The following is a 24,707-nucleotide window of genomic DNA, read 5'->3' on the forward strand; positions in this document are numbered from 1 at the left end:
ACCTCATCTGTTTTCCTTGACCAAGGAAGAAGTAGACTGGTAGTGACTTGTTTCTAGGGGAAAGTGGAGTTCCATTTGAGTGACAACTAGTCTAAGACATTCTGCTTTTATCCAGGATCAAATCCTCAGTGACCATTGTCCTTTTAGTCAGGTGCTGATCTGTTTTATTGGTGTTTTAGGTTTGCCTTTTAGTAGGAAAGGATTTTTGTTCTTGCATTATGTATGTTTTCATTTGATAATGAAATGGGGACACTGAAAAATCCCTTTCATTGACTTGACAGTTTTGAACAGAACTTGTTAATGATATCTAAAAGTTACTTTCCCCCCAAATTATAGGAGAGTATTAGAAGGAACAGTTACAGTATCACATTTGTCAGAAGCATTATTATAATTTTGGCAGGCTAATAACTATAAAGTCTTAGTGTTTTTATAATGTAATACATTGTAGTAATAATAGCAATGTAACTGTAATCTTGAACTTTGTTAGGGACTATTTTCATGAATATTAAGGTGGATGAATCCTGGTTCTGGATAATAGATTAGACATAGCTGAGAAAATGATTATCATAATCCTTAAATACACAGGCAGTGAACTTTGTGCTAAATCTGTATGCTGAGCTATCCTCTTCTCTATAATAATTATTCCACCATTTTCTGTTTGCCTCACCACCAGAGAACTTTTAAAATGGAGCCAATGTAAACTTTACAGTATAGAGTCACACACTAAAATTTCTGCTATAAATTGTCTGCGAATGCTTTGACATAAACTGTCTGAAAATGACATTCTAGGAAAGTGGGTGCCATTTGTTTAATCAGTAAGAGGTTAATAAACTTGAAGGATGAACAAGAATTTTAAATCAATCGCATGTTTGTTCAGAACTGTTTTGCAGGATTATTTTGAGAAATGACACAGGGAAAAGACCCAATAGACAGTAGAGGAATCCCATCCACTGACCAGATGCCAGCCAAATTAATTGAATTCTGCTAAATAATTAAAATGATAAAATAATGCAGTAAATGTGATGGAACATTATAGGATGTCTAGGTCAAGGCAGCACTTGATACATAAAATGAAAAGCAGCCTGGGATATTTTCCATTATCTTGTCTGCACATCATAATTATCACACTTGCCTTTTATGCATGAATGCTTTCATCTTTGGTTTCCATTGAAATCTTGATTGACTGTGGCACCTACAAATATTTTATCTGGGAGACATTAAGCCTGCATCTAATAAAGCCAGGATTTGATTTTGCCCTTCAGCTGCTTTCTCGTTTATATAGTTTTTTCCCCAATATTATGTAGATGTAAGTATAATAAAAAAAACTCAAGTGAATTGTTGCAATTCTTATACTTGTTATGTTTGCCTGTAATGCCATTACATTCTTTCTAATTTTTGGTTTGATACAACTGAATGAAAGATATAAAGGAGAATAGAGATATAATGTTAAATCATGAATGACAGTTTTGAACATTTTCACTTTTTAGATAGTCAAAATCTCATCTATTTTAGAAATAAGACAATATCTTTGCTGTTCTATTGAGTTAAGCAACATATGGATTAAAATAAATTGGGAATGACTAAAAGTTTTTGTGAAGGACTGTAGTCCATTAGTTTTTTGTTGTGAATAAAATGCCAGCGTTAAAAAAATTGAAGATGACTTACTGTGGTCAAAATATTGGTTACTGGGAAAAGAATATGTGAGTTAGGGCTTTGTGCATCTGAGTTTGGAAGTATGAATGATCAGCAGGAATCTTGTTTCAGATGACAGTGTGGTAGAAGTGAATAAATTGATTCTTATACTTGTAGCAAGTATTTTAGTTGTGACTTATTAAAACAACATTTAGCAACAAAGAACAGAAGAGTCATTGTTATGAAGGATTAATTTGCTTTTTTTAATAGTTAGTTTTTAAAAATTTGGGGTTGTGTGTGTTTTAATGACTAGTAGCCTTAAATTTAAGCCTGTGGAGCAGAGAGCCTTAGCCTGATTGCAGAAGGGTCTTGTGGGTGGGATACAGGCAGTCTGTGGACTCTGAAATTATACTCAAAATTGGTCATTTATATGGATTTCTGGGAAGCCATCTTTAAATCCCTTCAGAGGGTTTGGCCTGAAGAGATTGTGAACCTGCTGTCAAGAGACTAGAAGAGCAGCAATAAACAACAAGTCATTTTAGTTTTATGAACAGATTCTAAATTGATCTGTTCTCATGCCTCTGTCTTGCAATTAGGAAAATATACTTTTATCAGATCTCCAAATCATAAATACATTATTCCCTTAAGCATTCATTTAGCTAATGGTCTGAAAATATCATATTAAAATGCCTCGTTTTGAAAGACTAATAAATAAAAACACCCCTGTGTGTAAATAGTCAATTTTAAGGGACCCCCTAAGCCATAAAAAATGAAGTTCAGTGATATACTCTCTGCCTTCATGCCTAACTCATGCCTTAGGCATGGAGATCAATGTGTGGTATGTCAGGGTATGTTATTTTCATCTTTCTATCAGCTGAGTTACATTAAGAATGGTGCAACAGGCCCTAAACTTAATTTCCTCATAATTTGATGTCAGATATCACTGTCCATGTTTAAATATATCTGAATATTTTATACCCAGCTATGTTCCTAGAAGGATTTTAGACATTGGGAAATGATACATAACATACACCAAGCTAGCATAATTTGAATGTAGGATGGAAGACAATTTTCTAAAAAGTGACAACAGAGAATGGGAAGGAAGAATTCAGGAAGGGAATGTCAGCTGTCAGGGAAGAGTTACTATGGAGGGAAATTAAGAGTACTTTGATTCTGCATGATGGAAGCTGAGCCAGGAAAATTCTGGTTAGCTTGACTATGACCTGTTTGAGCTCAAAGTACTTGGCCTGGGGAGTCCTTGATCTATGCCTGTGTGATCCATGTGTCATGTCAAGGGGACAGAAGTGGGATCTGAAACAATGTGGTCTTAGGAATGCAATAAGAAACCATATGTAATGACCTATATACTTGTTAAATTGGGTAGAAATTTGAACCCTAAATGTTCTGACAGCCAGCTTGAACTGGAAAAAACTTGACTATTACATAGTGTACTGTGTTCAGGAGATAAAATAAGGTGATTGTTTAGGAGACTCACCATCCTTCTCAAGACCATGATCAGTGTGAATATCTCCTTGTGCTCCTCTGGAGTGCTCCATGGAGTTCTGTCTCTACTAGTAGTGATGTTGGTGGGTCATGGGACACTTAAAGCAGAGTGAAGCCTGTTTTGATAGATTATGAGACGCTTAGAAGTGGGTGAACCTTGCAGTGTGATAATTTTCTACCTAATCCAAATTAAATGGTAGCAAGCACAGAGAGGTCAACTGTAGCTTAAACCTCTAAACTTGATATTTTAGGTAGGGATGTGGGTAAAAAGTACCAAGTTTTTCCCCACATACTGTAGCTCATTGGTTCTTTTCATTAATAAAGTTGTTAAGAAATTTCATGTGTAAATTTAATACATCTATCTAAAAGCACTTCTCACAGAAGTCAAATTAATTGAATCCTTCTATATCCTTTTTCTGTATTCTTTTCCTTACCATTTGTTTGTATGGTTGCTATATATTTTCAAGCCTGTTAGGCATATGAATATTGCAAAAACTATTATAAAAACTCTATCAAAGCATACTTGGGTAAATTTCAATTATATTTAAATTAAATTATCTTAAAATCTGTTGCTAATGTGGGCAAAAATTCTACATGTCTGATTTCTTCATCTTTCCTCATTCCTTTCTTCCCTTCATCCTTTCCTTCCTAATAACTAATTTAAACTTCTCCAAAGTAGTGTTCTCAAATCCATAGTAATAGTTACTAAACTTTGATTTTTAATCTTTTTCCAAGGCTCAAACTTTGGTGATTTAATAGCAACATTATGGGTTTAGTTTGTCATATGAGATTGGAATTTAGAAGGAATTCCTTTGTGGGGCGCCTGGGTGGCTCAATCGGTTTAGCGTCTGACTTCGTTTCAGGTCATGATCTCGCGGTCTGTGGGTTCAAGCCCTGCATTGGGCTCTGTGCTGACAGCTCAAAGCCTGGAGCCTGCTTTGGATTCTGTGTCTCCCTCTCTCTCTGCCCCTCCCCCGCTCATGCTCTGTCTCTCTCTCTCTGTCAAAAATAAATACACATTAAAAAAATTAAGAAAGAAAATAAAAGGAATTCCTTTGTAACAGCCAATGTGTTAGAAAATATAAACCAATGGACAGTTTGGAGAAATTTTTATCTGAAGGAAAGAATACATTTTTAGAGTAGATCTGCTCTATCTCTAAAACAATTTAAAAACATTTAATGATTATTTTGGGAGGTCAGATTAATTGAGGTATAATGTGCTTACAGCAAAAGTGACTCCCTTTAAATATACAGTTCAGTGAGTTTTGACAAATATGTACAGTGGTGTAATTACCACCATCATCAAGATACAGATCGTATCCAATTCCCTGAAAAGATTCTGTTGTGCCATTTCCCAGTTAATCCTTCCCCACAGCCATTGGCAACCATTAATCTGATTTCTGTCCCTAAAAATAGAATTTTACAGTATGTAGACTCCTTTGTCTTCTTTCACTTAGAATAATGCTTCTCACATATGATCATTTTTCCATTGGATACTGGACATTGTATTCAATGGATGCAACCTGATCCTTGAGAGGACTTATGGGATTCTGCACTACCCATGCTGCACAACTCCTAGCAGTATTTTGTAAGTCTTTTTTTTTTTAATTTTTTAATGTTCATTTATTTTTGAGAGAGAGACAGAGAACAGGTGGAGGAGTGGCAGAGAGAGAGGAAGGCACAGAATCTGAAGCAGGCTCCAGGCTCTGAGCTGTCAGCGCAGAGCCCGATGCAGGTCTCGAACTCACAAACTGCGAGATCATTACCTGAGCCGAAGTCAGATGCTTTACTGACTGAGCCACCCACAGTACTTTATTAGTCTTAGCAAAGGTTATTATGGGATACTTTTTGGGCTTTAGGGCTTTGTTGGGAGCTCTGGAGTACATGCTTTTTATCATACTACATTTTTATCCTCTAACATGTTTGGGCTGAAAGAATGTTCCAAAGACCATCGTTGCTTGCTTACCACTGTAAAGTATCTTAAAAAACAAACAAAAATATTGTCTTTATTTTATTAAGGAGTTGGCAACTGGTAGGGTCCTATCTTTGTAGATAGTATAAATGAGGTATAGATCATATAAATCAAGTTGTTTAAGCAGCCTATTATAAGTTTGTATTATTGCTCTTCCCTTCTCTTGGATGCTATAACCACAAGAGTTGATTCTTCTTGAAATATATATTTAAACTGTTTTGCTCATTGGAAACTTAGTTTGTTTTTCCAAACTATTCTTCCAGTTTTTTTTTCTTTTATACCTCCAAATCAGATACCATTTCATTGGGAGTTCATTGATTTACCTGTCACAGAAACCCTAATGTGTTACTTGTGGACAGGAGTTGGTATGGGGGAAATAAGTTGTAAAATGGTTGTCCTTACCAATATCCATAGCTTGGAGTGTGAAATAAGTGATTGTCTTCTCAGTCTGGTCTTTCTAGTTGTATAGGGTTTTTACATTAGAGCTCAACTGTGAGTATTAATTTGGAATCCAGGCTGAATGTTGATGTTTAATTTTAAAACAATAGAGTTAGAGAACAATTGGAAGAATCTACAGGTGAATACAAAGTTAAAAGTGAATCCATATGGTTTAACTCAGGTTGTGCTTGACTGTTAGAATTCCTTTTTGGGGAAGAAGTTTGTTACTTGTGACTAGAACTGTTAGGTTTAGGTCAGAAGGCCCAAGAGAATGATACAATTTTTTTTAACCTTTTTTTTGACGGTTGCTTATTTGGGGCGGGGGGAGGGGGGATGAGTGGGGGAGGGGCAGAGAGAAGGGGAGATAGAGAATCCAAGCTCCACATTGTCAGTGCACAGCCTGATGCGGGACTCAAATTCACAAATTGTGAGATCATGACCTGAGCCGAAATCAAGAGTCAGATGCCCAACTGACTGAGCCACCCAGGTACCCTGGAAATGAGACAGTTTTTAAAGCTTCGTAACCATTGACTTTTCATGAAAACACCCCCAGTCAGCTCTCTAGATCTCTTGGGACTGTGATTCCCCCTTCTCAGCTAGGAGGCTGCAGAGACAGTGGAAAAGGAAGATTCATTGAACTAACATGGTGACTGGAGTCAGTATTGTTTAAACGAGTAATAGGGATAAAAAGAATGGTTAATATTTACTGAAATTTACTGTGTCAAGTATACTAACAAGTTTTTTTCTCCCTTTTTTCTTTTCTTTTCTTTTTTCTTTTCTCTTTCTTTCTTTCTTTCTTTCTTTTTCTACTGTTTGCTGAGTATGTCTTACATACTTCATTTTTATTTTATTTTTATTTTTAAATTTATATCCAAGTTAGTTAGCATGTAGTGCAATAATGATTTCAGGAGTGGATTCCAGTGATGCATCCCCTATGTATAACATCCAGGGCTCAACCCAACAAGTGTTTTCTTTAATGTCCCTTACCCATTTAGCCCATCCCCCCACCCACAACCCCTGCAGCAACCCTCAGTTTGACCTCTGTATTTAAGAGTCTCTTATGTTTTGTCCCCCTCCTTGTTTTTCTATTCTTCTTGCTTCCCTTCCCTTATGTTCATCTGTTTTGTATCTTAAAGACTTCATATGAGTGAAGTCATGATATTTGTCTTTGTATGACTGACTAATTTTGCTTAGTATAATACCCTCCAGTTCCATCCATGTAGTTGCAAATGGCAAGATTCATTCTTTCTGATTGCCGAGTAATATTCCGTTGTATATATATACCACATCTTCTTTATCCATTCATGTGTCTATGGACACTTGGGCTCTTTCCATACTTGGGCTATTGTTGATAGTGATGCTATAAACATTGGGGTGCATGTGCCCCTTCGAAACAGCACACCTGTATCCCTTGGATAAATACCTAGTAGTGCAATTGCTGGGTTGTAGGTTAGTTCTATTTTTAGTTTTTTGAGGAATCTCCATACTGTTTTCCAGAGTGACTGCACCAGTTTGCATTCCCACCAGCAGTGCAAAAAAGATTCTCTTTCTCTGCATCCTTGCCAACATCTGTTATTGCCTGAGTTGTTAATTTTAGCCATTCTGACTGGTGTGAGGTGGTATTTCATTGTGGTTTTTTGATTTGTATTTCCCTGATGATGAATGATGTTGAACATTTTTTTCATGTGTCTTTTAGCCATTTGGATGTCTTCTTTGAAGAAGTGTCTATTCATGTCTTTTGCCCATTTCTTCAGTGGATTATTTGTTTTTAGGTATTGAGTTTGGTAAGTTCTTTATAGATTTTTGATACTAACCCTTTATCTTATATGTCATTTGCAAATATCTTCTCCCATTCCGTCAGTTGCCTTTTAGTTTTGCTTATTGTTTCCTTTGCTGTGCAGAAGCTTTTTATTTTGATGAGGTCCTAGTAGTTCATTTTTGCTTTTGTTTCCCTTGCCTCCAGGGACGTGTTGAGTAAGAAGTTGCTGCGGCCAAGATCAAAGAGGTTTTTGCCTACTTCCTCCTCGAGGATTTTGATGGCTTCCTGTCTTACATTTAGGTCTTTCATCCATTTTGAGTTTATTTTTGTGTATAGCATAAGAAAGTGGTCCAGGTTCATTTTTCTTCATGTTACTGTCCAGTTTTCCCAACACCATTAACTGAAGAAACTGTCTTTATTCCATTGGATATTCTTTCCTGCTTTGTCAAAGATTAGTTGACCATATGTTTATGGGTCCATTTCTGGGCTCTGTGTTCTGTTCCATTGATCTGAGTGTTTTTGTGCCAGTACCATACTGTCTTGATGATTACAGCTTTGTAATACATCTTGAAGTCCGGGATTGTGATGCTTCCAGCTTTGGTTTTCTTTTTCAGGATTGCTTTGGCTGTTTGGAATCTTTTCTGGTTCCATACAAATTTTAGGATTGTTTGTTCTAGCTCTGTGAAGAATGCTGCTGCTATTTTGATAGGGATTGCATTGACTATGTAGATTGCTTTGGGTAGTATTAACATTTTAACAATATTTGTTCTTCCAAAACATGAGCATGGACTATTTTTACTTTTTTTGTGTGTTCTTCAAGTTCTTTCATAAGCTTTGTATAGTTTTCATTGTGTAGATTTTTCACCTCTTTGGTTAGGTTTATTCCTAGGTATTTTATGGTTTTTGGTGCCAACAAGTTTTTTTTTTTTTAAAAATTGAAGTAAAATTCACATAACATAAAACAAACTATTAACCAATTTGAAGTGCACAATTCAGTGGCATTTAATATATTCTTTTTTTTTTTTTTTTAAAGTAGGCTCCATGCCCAATGTGGGACCTGTGCTCGCAACCCTGAGATCAAGAGTCAGATGCTCTGCTGACTGAGCCACCCAGGCACCCCTAGTATATTCTTATTGTGTAATCATCACTTCTATCAAGTTCCAAGAAAATTTCATCACCCTAAATGGAAACCCTGTATCTATTAATCAGTCGTTCTCTGTTCCCTCCCACTTCTCCCTTGCCCCTGACAGCCACTAATGTGCTTTCTCTCTAGGAATTTACATATTCAGAATATTTCAGTATACATGGAATGATACAATATGTGACGTTTTGTGTCTGCCTTCTTTCACTTATCATATTTTCCATTTTATAGTATGTATGGGCATTTAATTCTTTTTTATGGCTGAGTAATATTTCATTGTGTGAATATTAACATTTTTTGTTCATCCATTTATCAGTTGATGGACAGACACTTAGGTTGCTTCTACCTTTTGACTATAGCTAAGTTATTTGTGCATTATCCTTTTGGTTTCCCGTAATGATCCAATGAGGACAGCCATTGTAGGAAACAGTATGGAGTTTCTTCAAAACATTTTAAGATAGGGGGTGCCTGGGTGGCTCAGTCAGTTAAGCATCCGACTCTTGGTTTCGGCTCACATCATGACCTCACATTTTGCGAGTTTGAGCCCTGCATTGGGCTCTGTGCTGACAACCCAGAGTCTGCTTGGTATTTTCTCTCTCCTTCTTCCTCTTTGCTCCTCCCCTGCTCTCTCTCTCTCTCTCTCTCTCTCAAAATAAAATAAACAAACTTAAAACAATTAAATTTATAACTACTGTATGATCCAACAATTCCTCTTTTGGATATATATGAAAAGGACTCATTGTTTAGAAGAGATCTCTCCACTCTCATGTTCACTGAAACATTATTCACAGTAGCCAAGATATAGAAACAACTTAAGTGTCCATTGACATTTGAATGGATAAAGCAAATGTGTTACATGTGAAGACAATGGAATTTCAGCCGTAAGAAGGAAATTCTACCATTTGTAACAACATGGATGAATCTTGAGTTGTTACACTAAGTGAAATAAGTCAGACAGAGAAAGACAAATACTAGATGATCTCACATGTGGAATCTAAAAAAACTGAACATACAGATACTGAGAACAGATTTTAGTGGTGGTTCACAGACATGGTGGGTAAGGAAAATGAGTTAAGGTGGTCAAAAGGTACAAACTGAAAAGTTCTAAGAAGAATAAGTTTTGGAGATGTACTGTGCAGTATGGTGGCTATAGTTAATATTGTATATGTGAAGGTTGCTAAGAGAGTAGATTTTAAAAATTTTTATCATATCGAAAAAACTGTATCATTGTCATTTATGATATATCATTTTTGATTATGATATGATAAAATTTATGACATTATAACTGTATCATTAAAATCATTTATCATTACAAAAAACTGTAACTGTATGAAGTGATGGATATTAACTAAACTTATTGTGGTAATCATTTCACAGTATATACATGAATCAAATTCTTACTCTGATACCTTGAACTTATACAATGTTACATGTCAGTTATATCTCAATAAAGCTGGAAAAAAAGAATCCAGTGAGGAAGATAATAATAGCATCCTAATTGTACAGACAGGGAAACTGAGGAGCTGAGAGATTACACGACTGTTCAAAGCTACATGAGTGTTGAAGTTGTGTTTAGAATCCATGTCTCAGTAAGACTCAGCAAGTTCTTAACAACTGCTATTCTCTCTTGTTTTGCTGGCCATGTGGACAAGGTGAGGGTGGCTTTAAATATTTCAAACAATTGGATCTTTGGTCTAAAACTTAGCTTTGCTATTTAATACCAGTGAAAAGGTGTGTGTTCATTCAGAGTGGTAAAGGAGAGAGGAAAGTTGGTGCTCAAGTAAGCTTGTGTGTCAAGCATCTGTAAGAGGGCATTGGATAAGGTTTATACAAAAATCCCATAGCATAGTTCATGTCTTGTAGTCTGTCTCTCAAATATTCTTACCAAAATATCCCTGTAGGAGAAAAGAGTAAAACCTCACTACCCCACAACACTCATGCAGATTTTGTGTCTTGCTCCCCTACCTGATATGTTTGTTTTTATGTAAGAATAAGCCAGGTGACCTAATGTGACAAAAGTAGTTGCTGCAGAAAGATGTGGCAGGTTTATTCTGTGTGTTCTACACCTGGCGTATTAGCTGGTGAAGATGGGTGTGAGGCGTGGCAGTGGGATGCTAGCTGCTGTTTCCACTACTAGATCATTGAAGGGTCAGTGTAGAAGTTTTTTCTTGTTGGAACTTCTTGATTTCCAAGATCATGAAAAGAGTGTGACTAGTAAACTAGAAAATTTTATGGAATGTTATAGTAGTGACATTAAAATATAACTTTTAGAGACCACTTCTTCCAAATAAATTATTCAAAACATCAAGAAAGCAAATACTAGAGTAGAAAAAATGCTTCTGAAAGGCATATTTTAAAGGACTTATTTGCAAAAATTTTAACACTTTTTTCTTTTCTTTGTGACTCTTGAAAAACTCAACTTGTCTTAAGTTGAATTTTTTACCCTAATGTTATCTTTTATATCAGAGGGTTTTTTTTTTATGTAGGTGATTCCAAAGCATTTTTTAAACTAATTATGAAAGACAGTAGCATTTCTTCAGCCAGCATTGCTCTGAGTTTTTAAAAATACCATTTTGTATCTATAAGTATTCTGATTATATTGACTTGCTTATATGTTACATAACATACTTTTCATACACTGTGGAATAAGCTATGTACTGCTGTAGATATTTTGAGGTAAAATTCATTTTGAGTTACATGCTTTGAACATAATTTGTGTTGTTTACGAGGTGTTTTTCAGTGATGTAAAATATAATTTTGATAGCCTGTTGTAAATATAAATTCTAAACCAATTCAAGTTTTTTAATATACTGTAAATTACCTTCCTCCAGTGGTTTTCCAATTTAAATTAACTTATGACCAGTCACCACATTGTTCAGGCCCTGATTATAAATCCATATCAAAAGAAAATTAAATAGACTCCTCTTTCTTCATTGATTTTAATTTAAAACTCAATTCATTTAGGATGCACAAAGTTACAGATTCGAAAAGTTTGCTAAATCCACTTGAATTGTAATATTAAAATGTTTCCATGGGTTGTGCATTTGGGGATGACTTTGCTGTGCTTTACTGTCGGTGGTGTAAGACTCAGGACTTCATATTGTGTAGATATGGCCATTACACTAGTGTGGTATTTTCTCTTCATTCACTGAAGTCTGCATTTTTTCATTGGGTTGCTTATTTGGTATAAAGTTTTATTTTCTACTTATGTATAATAAGTATTAACCATAAACAGAGGGCTGCATCAAATGACCATATAGGGCAAAATTATTCTTTTTATTCTCATTGGTATTATAGGGAATAGTAATAGTTCTGTTGTTTCCTTTGGCATATACTTTTTAATATTTCCAACTACTTAAAAAATTCAAGTGCAGACGTTTAAGCAGTACATGCTGCCTTTTTGCAGATGGTTCCTTATAACCTAATGACTATTTCTTGGCTGGCTGATTTATTTCCTTCTGATGAGCACATACTACATGGTAGCATCAATAAAGTCTTATTTACTTTAAAAATATTCTTGTGAGATACTTCCATGAGGTTAAAATGGTTCACGGAGTTAATGAGTACTGGTAATCCTTTTGTCAGATTCGTCACATGCTTGACCTATTTGTGTGTTGAAGCACAGAGTTAGATAACTGGCATTTCCAGTGGCTTTCTCTTCATTTTGGTAGTGGAGGAGTTAAACAGCATCTTTGCTTCTTCCCGCTTTACTCATGAGCATCCCTTGTTTTCCTGGTGAGTTCTGTTTTCTGTCTGGGTTCTCTGTCTCGGGTTCTTCTCTGTCTTTCCATGTGTGCCTTTCCCTTCTTTCTTTCCCACTCTCTTTGGCATGGTTGTGTTTCCTTATGACTGAGGAAGGTGAAGAGCCAGGGTCATGCATGCTCATTTTCCTCTCTAGCTTAGCATAGCTGAATTCATGAGAGTCTGCCTCAGCACTGCAGGGATGGAGTCAGTGGTAGAAAAAAACGACTCTGTTTTGGTCTGTAATATACTGTTGAGTGAAAGGGTTGCTGCATGTTAAGCTTCCTCGCGTAAGGGACTCCTCAAAACATTGCTCCCACACAGGCTGGTGGAGCAGGTGTCCAAGCATTTGACTGGTGCTGGCCAGGAAGTTGGTTCAGGAAATTGATAGCAGCTAACCTTTTTTTTTTTTTTTTTTTAGTTTTAATTTAAATTCCAGTTAGTTAATATACAGTGTAATATTAGTTTCAGGTGTACAGTATTGTGATCCAACACTTTCATGCAGTGCTCCTCACAACAAGCACCCTCCTTAATCCCCCTCATCTATTTCATGCATGTCCCCACCCACCTCCCCTCTGGTAGACATCAGTTTGTTCTCCATAGTTAAAAGTCTGTTTCTTGGTTTGCCTCTCTCTCTCTCTCTCTCTCTCTCTCTCTCTCTCTCTCTCTCTTTTTCCCTTTGCTTTTTGTTTTCTTTCTTAGATTCCAGATATGAGTTAAATTTCCCCAAAGAACACAAAAATACCAATTTAAAGGGATCCATGCACCCCAGTGTTTATAGCAGCATTATCTACACTAGCAGTTAACTGTTTTAAATTGATCAAAAAGAAACACAGAAAGGTGGGAAACTGCTGTGTTTCTGTTCTTTGCCAGGCATTGGGACAAGTGTATCTGGAATGATCACTTCTAGGAGCCTTTTTAAAATGAGAGATTTCTTTATGAAAATGCGTATTTACCTTCCTAATCAGCTTTATTACTTTGCACATTCATCAGTTACAAGGCAAATTGAATTAAAATGTGTTCATTTAAATTTGTAAGGCTTGGGGCGCCTGAGTGGCTCAGTCAATTGAGCATCGGACTTCGGCTCAGGTCGTGATCTCCCAGTCTGTGAGTTCGAGCCCTGCGTCGGGGTCTGTGCTGACAGCTCAGAGCCTGGAGCCTGTTTCGGATTCTGTGTCTCCCTCTCGCTCTCTGCCCCTCCCCCGCTCATGCTCTGTCCTCTGTCAAAAAATAAATAAATAAACATTAAAAAAATAAAAAATAAATAAATTTGTAAGGCTTAGTAATCTTATATGTTATGAAAATAATTTTGGGAGCTCTTTTTGTAAAGAAGGTCTACCTTTAGTGATATACATATGTATTCCTTAGTTTTTAAGAATTCTGACTCTAATTTTTAGTACCGGAGGTTTTTTTTTGATGGTGGAGTTGGTCTTTATTTGCATAAAGCTGTCATTCTGTGAGAATACTAGAACGTAAGGTTTACAAAACCTGTCTGAAATTTTATCATAATTGACACGTTACTACTTGTATTTATTATTTCCATTTAGGTTTTTTCCCAAGCAGTTCTCAAGGGTGTGATGCATTTCTTCGCCACAAGATGACACTGATATCTCCCTCAGTACTGAAGAAGTATGGTATTCCCTTTGACAAGGTATATTAGTATTACTCTTTAACATTTCATTTCGTGTGTGTAGTATTTATATTTAAGACAAGTGTAACACAAGCTAATATATCCTTGACTTCAAATATGAATTTTAGGATGTGGGTAGGAAAATTCAGATTTATGTTTTATAACCTGGCAATTATTTGTCTAAATACTAATTTGAAGTTACTTTTATTTCAGGATACATTTACTACTGAAAATAAAATGCAGAACATTCAACAAAATGAGATGTAGCACTTACACACTGAAGTCTTTTATAACATAAAACATAACATAATTTGTATATATGTGATCAATATGTGATTATGAATAACTATATATGAGATCAATTTTTTAAAAACAATTATTATTAGAAGTTTGGTTAGAGTCAATGATTATGACACCAGTATGTTGCTTCTAAACACATTCAGACATAGTACAATGAAAATTTCATTATGGATAAAATTGCCTGATGACTTAATCAGATATTGCTTCTTTGGAGTATTTCTAAAGATTAAGTTCTGTAAGACTCAGTACATGCTAGATTCTTCTATTTTTGTGTCCATGGGTAGTTATTGGGTCAGAATTATTACAGAGCATGAGAACTTTTATGTGAAGAAGCTAAAATGAAGAAAAAAAACAAAAACAAAAAACTTTTGACCAGATAAATAAAAGCTCCCTCTCAGAGGAGGATTTAGTAATTAGCTCCTTATAGAAACATTAATAAATAGCTATACCCTCTTCATCTTCTTTTTTTCTTCATTTTTAATTTGACTTTTCTTCCTATAATCTTTGCTGTTTTTCACCTCAGAAGTTTTTCACTTGTGACTAAATCTTTACCTCTTATTAATTTCAGGCCCTTAAAGTGCATTCCACCCCCAATCCCCAGCTTTGTTCAAAGTGGAATTTTTGCAAGGACCAGGAATCATTCTCCAGCTTGAGGGGAATCCATGCTCATGCACAAAGCATCTAGCTATATTCACGCATAAGATGAGACATATTTGTCTTGTGTGACAGAGATGCTGTCACCACTGTTTTACTCACATAGTCTTACCCATGACAAAAAGCATGCTTCTGAGATGTGCACTGTGGCAGGTGTGCACAGATGTGGAGAGAGGCTGGTCTTGAACTGCAGCGCTGTCACAGTGCCCACTGTTACAGAGGGCAGGGGGTGTGTCCCTGAGATGGGCCACTGCTGCTGTGGCGCTCTGTCTCACTTGCAGATACCTCTGGGCACTGGGTTTTTTAGTCTCAGACACATCATCAGTGAGTGTTTCTTTTAGGTGGTTGGCATTAGCTTGATCAGACACTTTTATTTAAGTTGGAGTTTTAGAAGACAGAGGAGAATGAGTGAACTAGGGTCTCCCAAGGATAGAAAATCTTTTATGATTTTAGGGCTGGTGATAGATAATTGATCAAGCTGGTCTTTGGAGAAGGGATTATGTGAAGTAGTAGGATTGTGGGATTGGTTCATTTCCCCAGGATGGAGGCCTTGGAACTCATAGCTCCTTTCCAAGCTTTGGGGAGAAGGAGGCAGGTGCCCTCCACCCCTTTCTGGGCTGTGGCTTCTTAATACTCCTTGGTAAATCACCAGATGGCTCTCCTCTGCTCTCTTGAGGGTGGGACATTTTGTGGCTTCTGAAGACACCAGTGCCTCATCATCTGATTGGCAATTGCAGTTTTTCATATGAAATACTGCCACTTCCCTTTCTACATTGATGAAGGATGTGTGATAACTCTGTGCTCCTCAAGAAACATATTCTCTGATAATGGTAATGTAACGTGGGACAGAGTAGTGTAGGCTTCCAAATTAAACTTCACAAATTTATTCCTGATTCTGTCACCTGGGAAAATTATGTAATTTTTCTAAGCCTCAGTTTCTTTAGCTGGAAAATGATGATAACAATAGTACCTACTTAATAGGGCTGTTATGAGGATGAAAAGAGATGACCTCTAAGAAGGGCTTTGCATAATATATGTTATACAGAACATATTCTTTCTCCTTACTTCGACCCTCTTTTTAGGCAGTTCTTTCACATTTGGAGAAACATTATTTTCCTCTTTCTTTCAATGTATTTGCACATAATCATATATATATGTACATATATATATGAAAAAGTATTTAATAAACATAATGTATGCTTTTAGATCATGTGCACTTTTCAACTTCCTTCATTATATGGAATTGTGGTGATTGTTTAGTTTTATAATAAAAGGGACTTATTCTTTTCTGTTACTCTATTTTCTGACCTGTATATTACACCAAAGGCAGTTAATTAGCCTTATATTTTGGTAAACTGGGACTGACCTGTTTCTAGAAATTATACAGAAGCATAAAATTTAGAGTCCCATTCAATAGGAACAGGTGCTCTTTTTCAACATGGCAAGAGCAAGATTTTCTAGGTAGAGTAGAAAAAGATTGTAGGTGGCATTCAGTGGAGCAGTGAAGATAGTCTCCTTATCCCAAAGGCAGCAGCTGCACCCTCTTCCCCCATCTATGTAGGGTTATAAACAGGTGATCAGGGTGAGTTTTGTTTTATCACAAAGTACAGGGAAGTGCCTAGTTTCCAAGCACAATTATAATTAATGAAATTCAGTGAGACCAGGAAAGGAGAGAACCAGGCTGTGTTCTCATGTGGCTCAAAATGATGGAACCGGAACCATGTTGAACACTGATAGCCATTCTCTGCCTGCCAGGTGGCAACTGAGTTGCTGCTCATTGCGATAGAACACCTGCTGGGCTGTCATGGGGGAGAAGATGATGAGATAAATTTCAGGATTGTTGGGAAAGAAAATACTTTTACAACATTTTAGCATCCCTAAAATGGCAACCGAGTTGCATTGTGTACAACTGTTATTTATTTATACAGTATGCCTCCTGAATGTTTACATACATGTACATACCCACATATTAATTTCTCAACATTTTAGGACTGAAAATGAACCATGGATAATAAATTTGATAGTCCATAATAGTATAGGTAAATTAAAAAAAAAACACCAAAAAATTTTGTTTTACTATTTTTCTATAGCTCATGGTGTATTTTGTGTGTTTTGGTAATTATAGAAAGCCATGTCTTTAGCCTAATAAATAGGAGTGGAATAAGTATATTTTTCATGTTGGTCTTTAATCTCTGACTGGTTTATTCAAGTTACTTTAATTATATTTGAAGATGCACTTACACATACATATTTGAATAATTCTTTGATAGAAATTTTACTATTAAATGGAACACAGTTAATTAAATGTTTTCTGAATATTATGGAAGAATAATTTGGTGAATACCACCAACTCTTTAGCAATAGAATTAATAGTAAAGCCTATTGAGCATGCATTATTGAAGTTTTTTTTTTTAGCTCTAACAAACATCAGTTAAAATATGTCCTGTGAAATAACTCCAGTAACATGATTTTTTAAAGTATTAAAAATATGCACATTGATTGCTAATATGAACAAATTTACTTGGATAACTTAAAGACAGCTTCAAATAAAATAAAATATCTTTGATTATGGATTGAATGAGGGAATTACATTGCCAGAAGGTCACACCCTGTTTAGAAAAGTCTTTAAAGTTTCCTGAAAAACTATTGAAGGATTGGATAAAGATCTGGGGGAACTTCTTTTATACTAGATAGCTCTGATATCATGGCATTTTTTTTCTTTTTTTTAAATAGGAAATATATTTTAATTGTCTTTGCAATTTGGAAAGTCTGATAATTGAAAATATTATATGTTTTGTACCCTGCAGATCACTCAGGAGGCTGGAGAATTTATGATTACTTTTCCATATGGCTACCATGCTGGTTTTAATCATGGTTTCAACTGTGCAGAATCTACAAATTTTGCTACAGTCAGATGGATTGACTATGGGAAGGTTGCTAAATTGGTAAGTTATGCCTCAAAAATAAGGCATAAATTAAATGTGTATTTTGGTTATTGTGGTGGGAAATCTAAGATCATATGCAGCACTTTTTTTCCCTTCATTGATACTGTGTGCCTCGCACCATGGTAATTTATTTTCAGACTAGATATATTTGTTTTACATGGCATGTGTTATCATTTGTAGCTATAGTTTTCTGTTTTGAGATTTTTGTGGAGAAGTTTACTTTGAGAGGTAATTTTATGCAACTGATGTTTGCTTCCTTTCTTAAAGCCACCAATTATTTTTTTGTGAGATTTCCCAGTGGCTCCCTGTGGCTCCATGTTAGGTAAAGAGCCAAGTCTTTACCTAACTAAATATGGAATTTAGTTCCATGGCTTAGAAAACAACTACTTATAGATGAAAATGTCTGTAAAAATTATAGTAAGAGGTTGAGGGAGGGTGGTAAGAAGAAATGATTAAAACTTCCCTTAGTGCAGAAATAAATTTCTTGAAAGTAATGCAGAATATACTTTAATAAGAAATGTGTCTTTATGTTGCATTTGTACAGACTTTTGCATTTCCTGCTCAGTATATTTAATTTAGTTCACATACTGTGTATTTTCATTCACAAGAAACAACTTCCATTAAATTTAATTAATTTCCCCCTGTGGTGTTAAATAGAGGACATCTTCAAAGAGATGGTGGCTTACATTAAGTTGCTTTCTTTCCTATGGCTTTGAAGGCAAGGGTATAGGCTGGCAGAGGGCAGCTATGAATGAAACTGTGTATTTTACGGAGTGTGTAAAATTGACACAGATTTAGTGGAAAATGACATAACAGCTTATGTGGCTGTATCTTGGCCACTGCATGGTGTAAGTGAGTGTTTTTCATTCCACATTGATAAAGCTTGTATGTGGAACCATTGTGAACTTAGAAATATATTCAGGGAAAAGAACACCAGGTTTGATTTACATGTGTATTTAGAAAATTACATAATATATTAAAATAAAAGTAGAGCCCTTTGGCAGCCTAGGAACCATTTGTATGGATTTATGAAAAAAGGAAAGCTCCTGCTATTAGAAGACTTTTTCTGTTCTGAGTAATTTCTATTTATGAGGGGTAATTTAGAAAGGAACAGAACTGAACTACTTCTTCCCATTATGGATCCTTCATATTATAATAAACCTAATAAAAAAAATAGGAAACTCAGTGTATGTACCTTGGCCAGCTACCTGCAGTGTTTTCACAGAGAGGTAGTGCTTGGATCTACATTGAAACAGAGCCATACACCCATAGTAATAGCAAGGTATACTATTTTATGGTTTGCATTATTTTTTTTATTAACAATTTTTTTTTAACATTTATTCATTTTTGGGAGACAGAGCCGTGAGTGGGGGAGGGGCAGAGAGAGATGGAGACACAGAATCTGGAGCAGGCTTCAGGCTCCGAGCTGTTAGCACAGAGCCCAATGTGGGGCTTAAATCCACAAACCGCGAGATCATGACCTGAGCTGAAGTCGGATGCTTAACCAACTCAGCCACCCAGGTGCCCCTGTGGTTTGCAGTTTTAATCATTGACAGAGTAAGTCAGCTATCACAGCTGTTCGGTTATCAGAAAATTAGCTGGTGCTTGTTTACTCTGAGTTTCAGATCTAGTTCACGGTATTGGCCAGATTAGTTTCTCCTCAAGGCTAAAATGTCCTGGGTGGGTTTCCACATTTCTTTGTTAATGTAGAATGGGACTGGGGTGTGACCAAGTAAGAGAGGTGGGCAGTGGTCCTCTGAAATCCCAGCTGACAGAGCCTAGGATTGTGGGACTGTAAGAAGTAGTGTGCTGTGGTGGAGGAAGCAGGGATCTAAGGCCCAACTTTTCTTCTGGCTAGTCATATATCATTAGGAAAATTGTTTATTTTGTTTGTTCCTTCCTATATAAATTAGAAATACCTCTCCACCCATAGATCTGTTACGAGAGGAAGAAAACCTTGGGTATGTGGATATCCATTCATGCTGCATTGATTTGTATCATTCAATTTAGTTAAGGAATATGACTGTCTTGGTTCTGGAATTTTGCTAGGTACAAAATTGTTCAATGGCTATACTGCAGTTTTGGGTAAATAGTGCACTAGATTGCATGTGTTTGAGATGTTTTTAGGTGTTGTCTCCACCCTTTCCTTATTTTGGTGAGGTGGTGCTGCTCTGAGAAATGTATTTGTTTTCTATTGCTACTGGAGCAAATTGCCATAAAAGTAGTGATTTAAAACAATACTCACTTACCATCTCTGTAGGTTGTATGTCTGATATTAGTTTCACTAAGCAAAAATCAGGGTGTTTGCAGGGCTACATTTCTAACTGGGATTCTAGTGAAGAATCCATTCCCTTGCTCAGATTGTTGGCTGAATTTGGTTCCTTACAGTTGTAGGACTGAATTCCCATTTTTTTGCTGCCTGTCAGCCAGGTCTTTGCTCCTAGAGATATCTCTCATGTCCTTCCAGGTGGTCTTCTACATTTCAGAGCAGGCAGTCCACAAAATCCCTTTTGTCATATAAGATGACATATTTACAAATTATAGGGAATAGGACATGGATGTCTTTGTTGTTGGGAGTAGGGGTGCGAAGGTGGGGGCAATATTCTGTCTACCACGGAGTTCCAATTAATAATTGACATGGTGATATATTAAGAATCTACTTTGAGTAGATGTAACTAATTTAGTTATTCTGCATAAAAACTGGAAACTAGGGGCACCTTGGGTGGCTCAGTCGGTTGAGTATCTGACCTTGATTTTGGCTCAGGTCATGACCTCATGGTTCATGAGATTGAGCCCCGGGTCTGGCTCTGTGCTAACAAGCATGGAGCCTCCTTGGGATTCTCTCTCTCCATTTCTCTCTGCCTCTCCCTCTCTCAAAATAAATAAATAAAATAAACTTAAAGAATAAATAAAATGAAGTGAAAAACAAGGTTATTTAAACAACAACAAAAAACTGGAAGCTAAATTGTAATGGATACAGTTTTGAATGTTTCACTAAAACATACTTATGCTTTCTTAAATTATACCCCTCAATTTTAATATTATCTTGGCTATTCTCAGAAAAATAAATTATCTTATATTGTAGGATGCTGTGATGGCATTTTTGTGCATATGTTGGTGTCTTTATAATTTATCTGACACATTTTTATTGATCTCCAAAGCTGTTTCTTTACACACTCTTGTATCATGTGTATGTGCATGCTGTCCATGCATGCGTGTGTAGCTTTTAGTCTCGGGAAAATTTGTGCATTAGGCAGTTAGTTTTTATGTTTTTTTTTTTTAAGGACAAATGTATAATGGATTAATTATAAACTGCACTTAAAAGACTTGTGGCTTTGAGGGTGCCCAAAATTAATTCTTAAACTAACAAATTTTTGCCTTAATTCTTTGCCATATCCAGTTTATTCTAAATGATAGCTATTAAGAAATAGTTATTCACAAGTGATGATGAGTTATGCTTTTTGCGGGGGACAGATAATTAAAAAAAATAATGGCATGCTTTTTCCTAGTGGAAGCACTAGGTGCAATAAGTTCTTCTTTACCTGTCACATTGGGTTCATATGGGTATGTAAAAACTCCCAACAGTGTCCCTTTGTGGGACAGAAGTTAATGTGGTGCAGAATGTGGGGTCTGTTCTGGTTATATTTTACATATTACAAACCAATATTTCTAATTTGACAACTTAGGAAAGAACTTTACAAAATCCTATATTTAATTGAAAAATACACCAAAACACTAGGTTTTGAAAAGATAACCCCAGGCTCACTGATAATTTTGGAGATATTAGTGATTTTATTCAGAAAAATCCTGCATGATACTCCAGAACAGAAGGGCTTTGCCTTTAAGAGAGCTCACCTACCTAAGAAGGGGGTTATGTAATTTTCCCCCATTTCATTGTTCAGAGGTAAGGTTTTCACCGAAGAAGAATTGAGAGGATTGTTCTAGGTTGCTACATGCCCATTTGCCTACTGGCTTAGGCAGAGTTCAGCTTCAGAGAGTGCTTGGTGAGTTCCTCCTTTGCAACAGGATTGTGCTACGTGTTTGTACAAAGAAGATGGGCATGTTTTCTTTGTCTTTAGGGAGCTTTCATAAAGAACAGAAGGGCTTTTAATAAACCTCCATTTTCAAAACTGAAGTATGAGTGGAACATACCATCGTTAGTTATTTTAGGCATCTTTATCGGTTTGAACATCAGAGTGATCTAGTGTAAAATGCTACATTTTTTTCTGGTAGAGATTTAAAACTATGAAATGCTTTAGCAATTGAAAGAAAATTTTGGTGCATATTTGAGATGAATGTTTCCCATTTCTGGATCGTTCTCTCCTGTGGTTAAATGGAGTCCATGGTTACTTCTGTGTGGCAGCTGTGGTGGCACTTGTCCGCTTCCTGGCTAGGCTGGATCAAAGAGCTGGCCTGCAGGTTGTATTTCATTTTTCCGTTTGGTAGGATGAAGTGCAGTTGTTTTGATGTTAGGTTTGATGGATTTGTTTGCCACTGCATTCATTAGCTTCACATCAAAAAACTGACAGGCTGTTAAATGAAACTTTGGCTTAGATTTTCAGCTTGACTGTTTGGAGACATTTGTGAAGATATTTTGTTTTTGTGTTGCAGCAGCCTCAAGCACTGTGATTGTCTTGAAGGGAAGAAAAGTTATTTACTGTACTGATTTTCTTGAGTAAAAAAGAATCATTGTCTTGGAGACAGTCATATCTGGCCTACACCATCAGTAGTGTATTTATGACCATGTGTGCAGTGTGAGAAACTTATCTATGGCATGGTAAATAATGTTATCTTCTTGGGAGGAAAGGTAATAGTTGGTGGCTTCAAAATGATACTTCTTATTTTAAATCAATTTTATTTTAAGTGATAATCTACTAACATGATATGCCAGAAATTTGAAAAATTGCACCGCAGATCTGGGAATGTTCTCTCATGAACTTCAGGAACATTACTTCACAATATAATTTTAAAGCATTTTGACATTTGAATCCTCAAATGTTTCAGCAAGTTTAAAAAGATAGAATTTTGAAGTTTATTTCCCTTTAATCTAGAAGGGATTTTGATTATTGTCTTACATACAAGAGCTGTGATATGGCTTCATTCCATTTCATATTTCAGGTTTTTTTTATTAAGATTTTTTAAATGTTTATTTATTTTCAAGAGTCAGAGAGACAGAGCATGAGTTGGGGAGGGGCAGAGAGAGAGGGAAACACAGAATCTGAAGCAGGATCCAGGCTCTGAGCCTTTAGCACAAAGACCCATGTGGGGCTCGAACCCATGAACCGTGAGATCATGACCTGATCTGAAGTCGGATGCTTAACTGACTAAGCCACCAGGTGCCCCTATTTCAGTCCTTTTCTAAAATTAGATTTCACTCTTCTTAAATCAGGTAGAATCCTTCCAAAAAATCTTTAATCTTGGGCAGTCTTTTTTAAAACAATCAGAAATCATTTTAATGGTTAGTCCCTATGTTATATTTTATTATGCTTTAGATCACGAGATTTCTCTATTCTTAGAGCACGTGAAAGAAGGAAAATGTAGACTCACAGTCCCTGCATTCTAATTTTGGCTATCTGATGTGGCATATATAATATGAACTTTGTGAGCCCAGAGATTTTCTCCATTTTTTTTTCTTTTTACCTCTATTTTGTTTCCATTTACTGGGTCTTGGTAGTGCAACATAGAGTACAAAATACCATGTAGAGAAACAGAATCATATGAAGGCATGTCCTTTGGAGCTTGTACTCTGACTGGGGAATTAGTACTTATATATCTGGAATAAGTATTAAGAAAGAAAATATTCATATTATATCCCTCATTTTATTCTGATAAAGTGTTGAATTGTGAGATTCAGAAAATCTGAGACTTCAAGTAGTATAGTAGAAAGTCAGTTGATTAGTATATATTGTGTCTGTAGGGGAGATATCTGGGACTTGAGTCCTCAGAACTAGGGAGCCCAGTTTGATTTATTACTAACTTAAATTTGCTGGATTTGGGGAGTTGAGGTATATGGTTTATGACACTGATGTTTAGTTGCTAAACTGAAATCAAGGTATTATCTGGTTTTTTTTTTGGTTGTTGTTGTTGTTGTTATTAAGTTTTAGTTTATTTTGAGAGGGAGAGAGCGCATGTGCGAGCTGGGGATGGGCAGAGAAAGAGGGAGAGAGAGAATCCCAAGCAGGCTCCATGCATAGCAAGGACCCCTTTGCGGGGCTGGATCTCATGACCAGATCATTACCTGAGCCGAATAGTATGCCTTTTTGTTTACACTGTTGAGTGCAATTTTTATGATGGGTTTATTTGTCTCTTATTATTATTATTATTTGATATTTTGACTTTTATTATACTTGAGTATGAGCAATGAATAAATGGTTAGAGTCAGATGCCTTAACTGACTGAATCACCCAGGCACCCTTGTATTATCTGTTTTTCAGGCCTTAGTTTAAGTCTTTTGATAAAATGTGGTAATTTTAAGAAAAAGCTAGTTAAAGGAGTACTTAGGAATGTTTGTTTCCTGGTGGAAGAGCTAAGTGTGAATTGGGACTTCTTAAATAAGGCATACCAATCCAAGTCATTGTTCCCTTTCCTTTGAGATACCCTTCTCTGCTGATGCAACAAGAGCAGTATGTGCAGATGCCCAATTTGAAGCTTTGGTATGGGAGTACTGCTTACTTGATCATTTGATGTGACCTCTTTGAATCAAAAGAAAGTTTTAATGGGATATCACTTAGGTCAGTGGGTATAATTAGACTTTAATCTGTGGATCCACAATCTATCCTCCCTCTGCTCTGAGCAAGGTGATAGAACACTCTTCTTTCTAACTGCTGGTCATAACTGTAGTGTAGAAATTTCCCACAAGCCCCTGGGAGCACTCTGTGTGGCAGCACCAGGGACCATATTCAGGCAGAAAGCTGAAAGTAATGAAAATATATAGCTGAATAAGTATTGGTATAAATATCAAAGGGAATAAAGAATGGGTGATGAATCCTGTG

The 24,707-nt window shown here is 36.1% G+C and overlaps 1 protein-coding gene and 1 long non-coding RNA gene across 20 annotated transcripts in view; one reads left to right on the forward strand and one right to left on the reverse strand.

The window, feature by feature from the left end:
- The window catches only part of LOC109260120 (uncharacterized), a 70,182-nt gene extending 55,221 nt beyond the window's left edge, over positions 1-14,961 (reverse strand). Inside the window, exons 1-2 of one of the 2 annotated variants that reach the window (XR_002076877.2) lie at positions 14,883-14,961; positions 3,128-3,251 (exon numbers count right to left, since the gene is read on the reverse strand). This is a non-coding gene — a long non-coding RNA (uncharacterized LOC109260120). Of the gene's footprint in view, positions 1-3,127; positions 3,252-14,872 lie in introns of both variants that reach the window. The other variant, XR_002076878.2, reaches the window with a different exon arrangement.
- KDM4C (lysine demethylase 4C) overlaps positions 1-24,707 on the forward strand; it is a 437,058-nt gene that overhangs the window by 112,097 nt on the left and 300,254 nt on the right. For 17 of the 18 annotated variants that reach the window (XM_053907888.1, XM_053907903.1, XM_053907887.1 and 14 more), the window contains 2 exons: positions 13,734-13,837; positions 17,578-17,715. In XM_053907888.1, coding sequence (XP_053763863.1) covers positions 13,734-13,837; positions 17,578-17,715 — 242 coding nt within the window. Of the gene's footprint in view, positions 1-13,733; positions 13,838-17,577; positions 17,716-24,707 lie in introns of those variants that run through there. The other variant, XM_019438117.2, reaches the window with a different exon arrangement.

The sequence above is a fragment of the Panthera pardus genome, unplaced genomic scaffold (genome assembly GCF_024362965.1).
Source record: "Panthera pardus isolate Hobbes unplaced genomic scaffold, ASM2436296v1 HiC_scaffold_20, whole genome shotgun sequence".
Taxonomy (NCBI): Eukaryota; Metazoa; Chordata; class Mammalia; order Carnivora; family Felidae; genus Panthera; species Panthera pardus.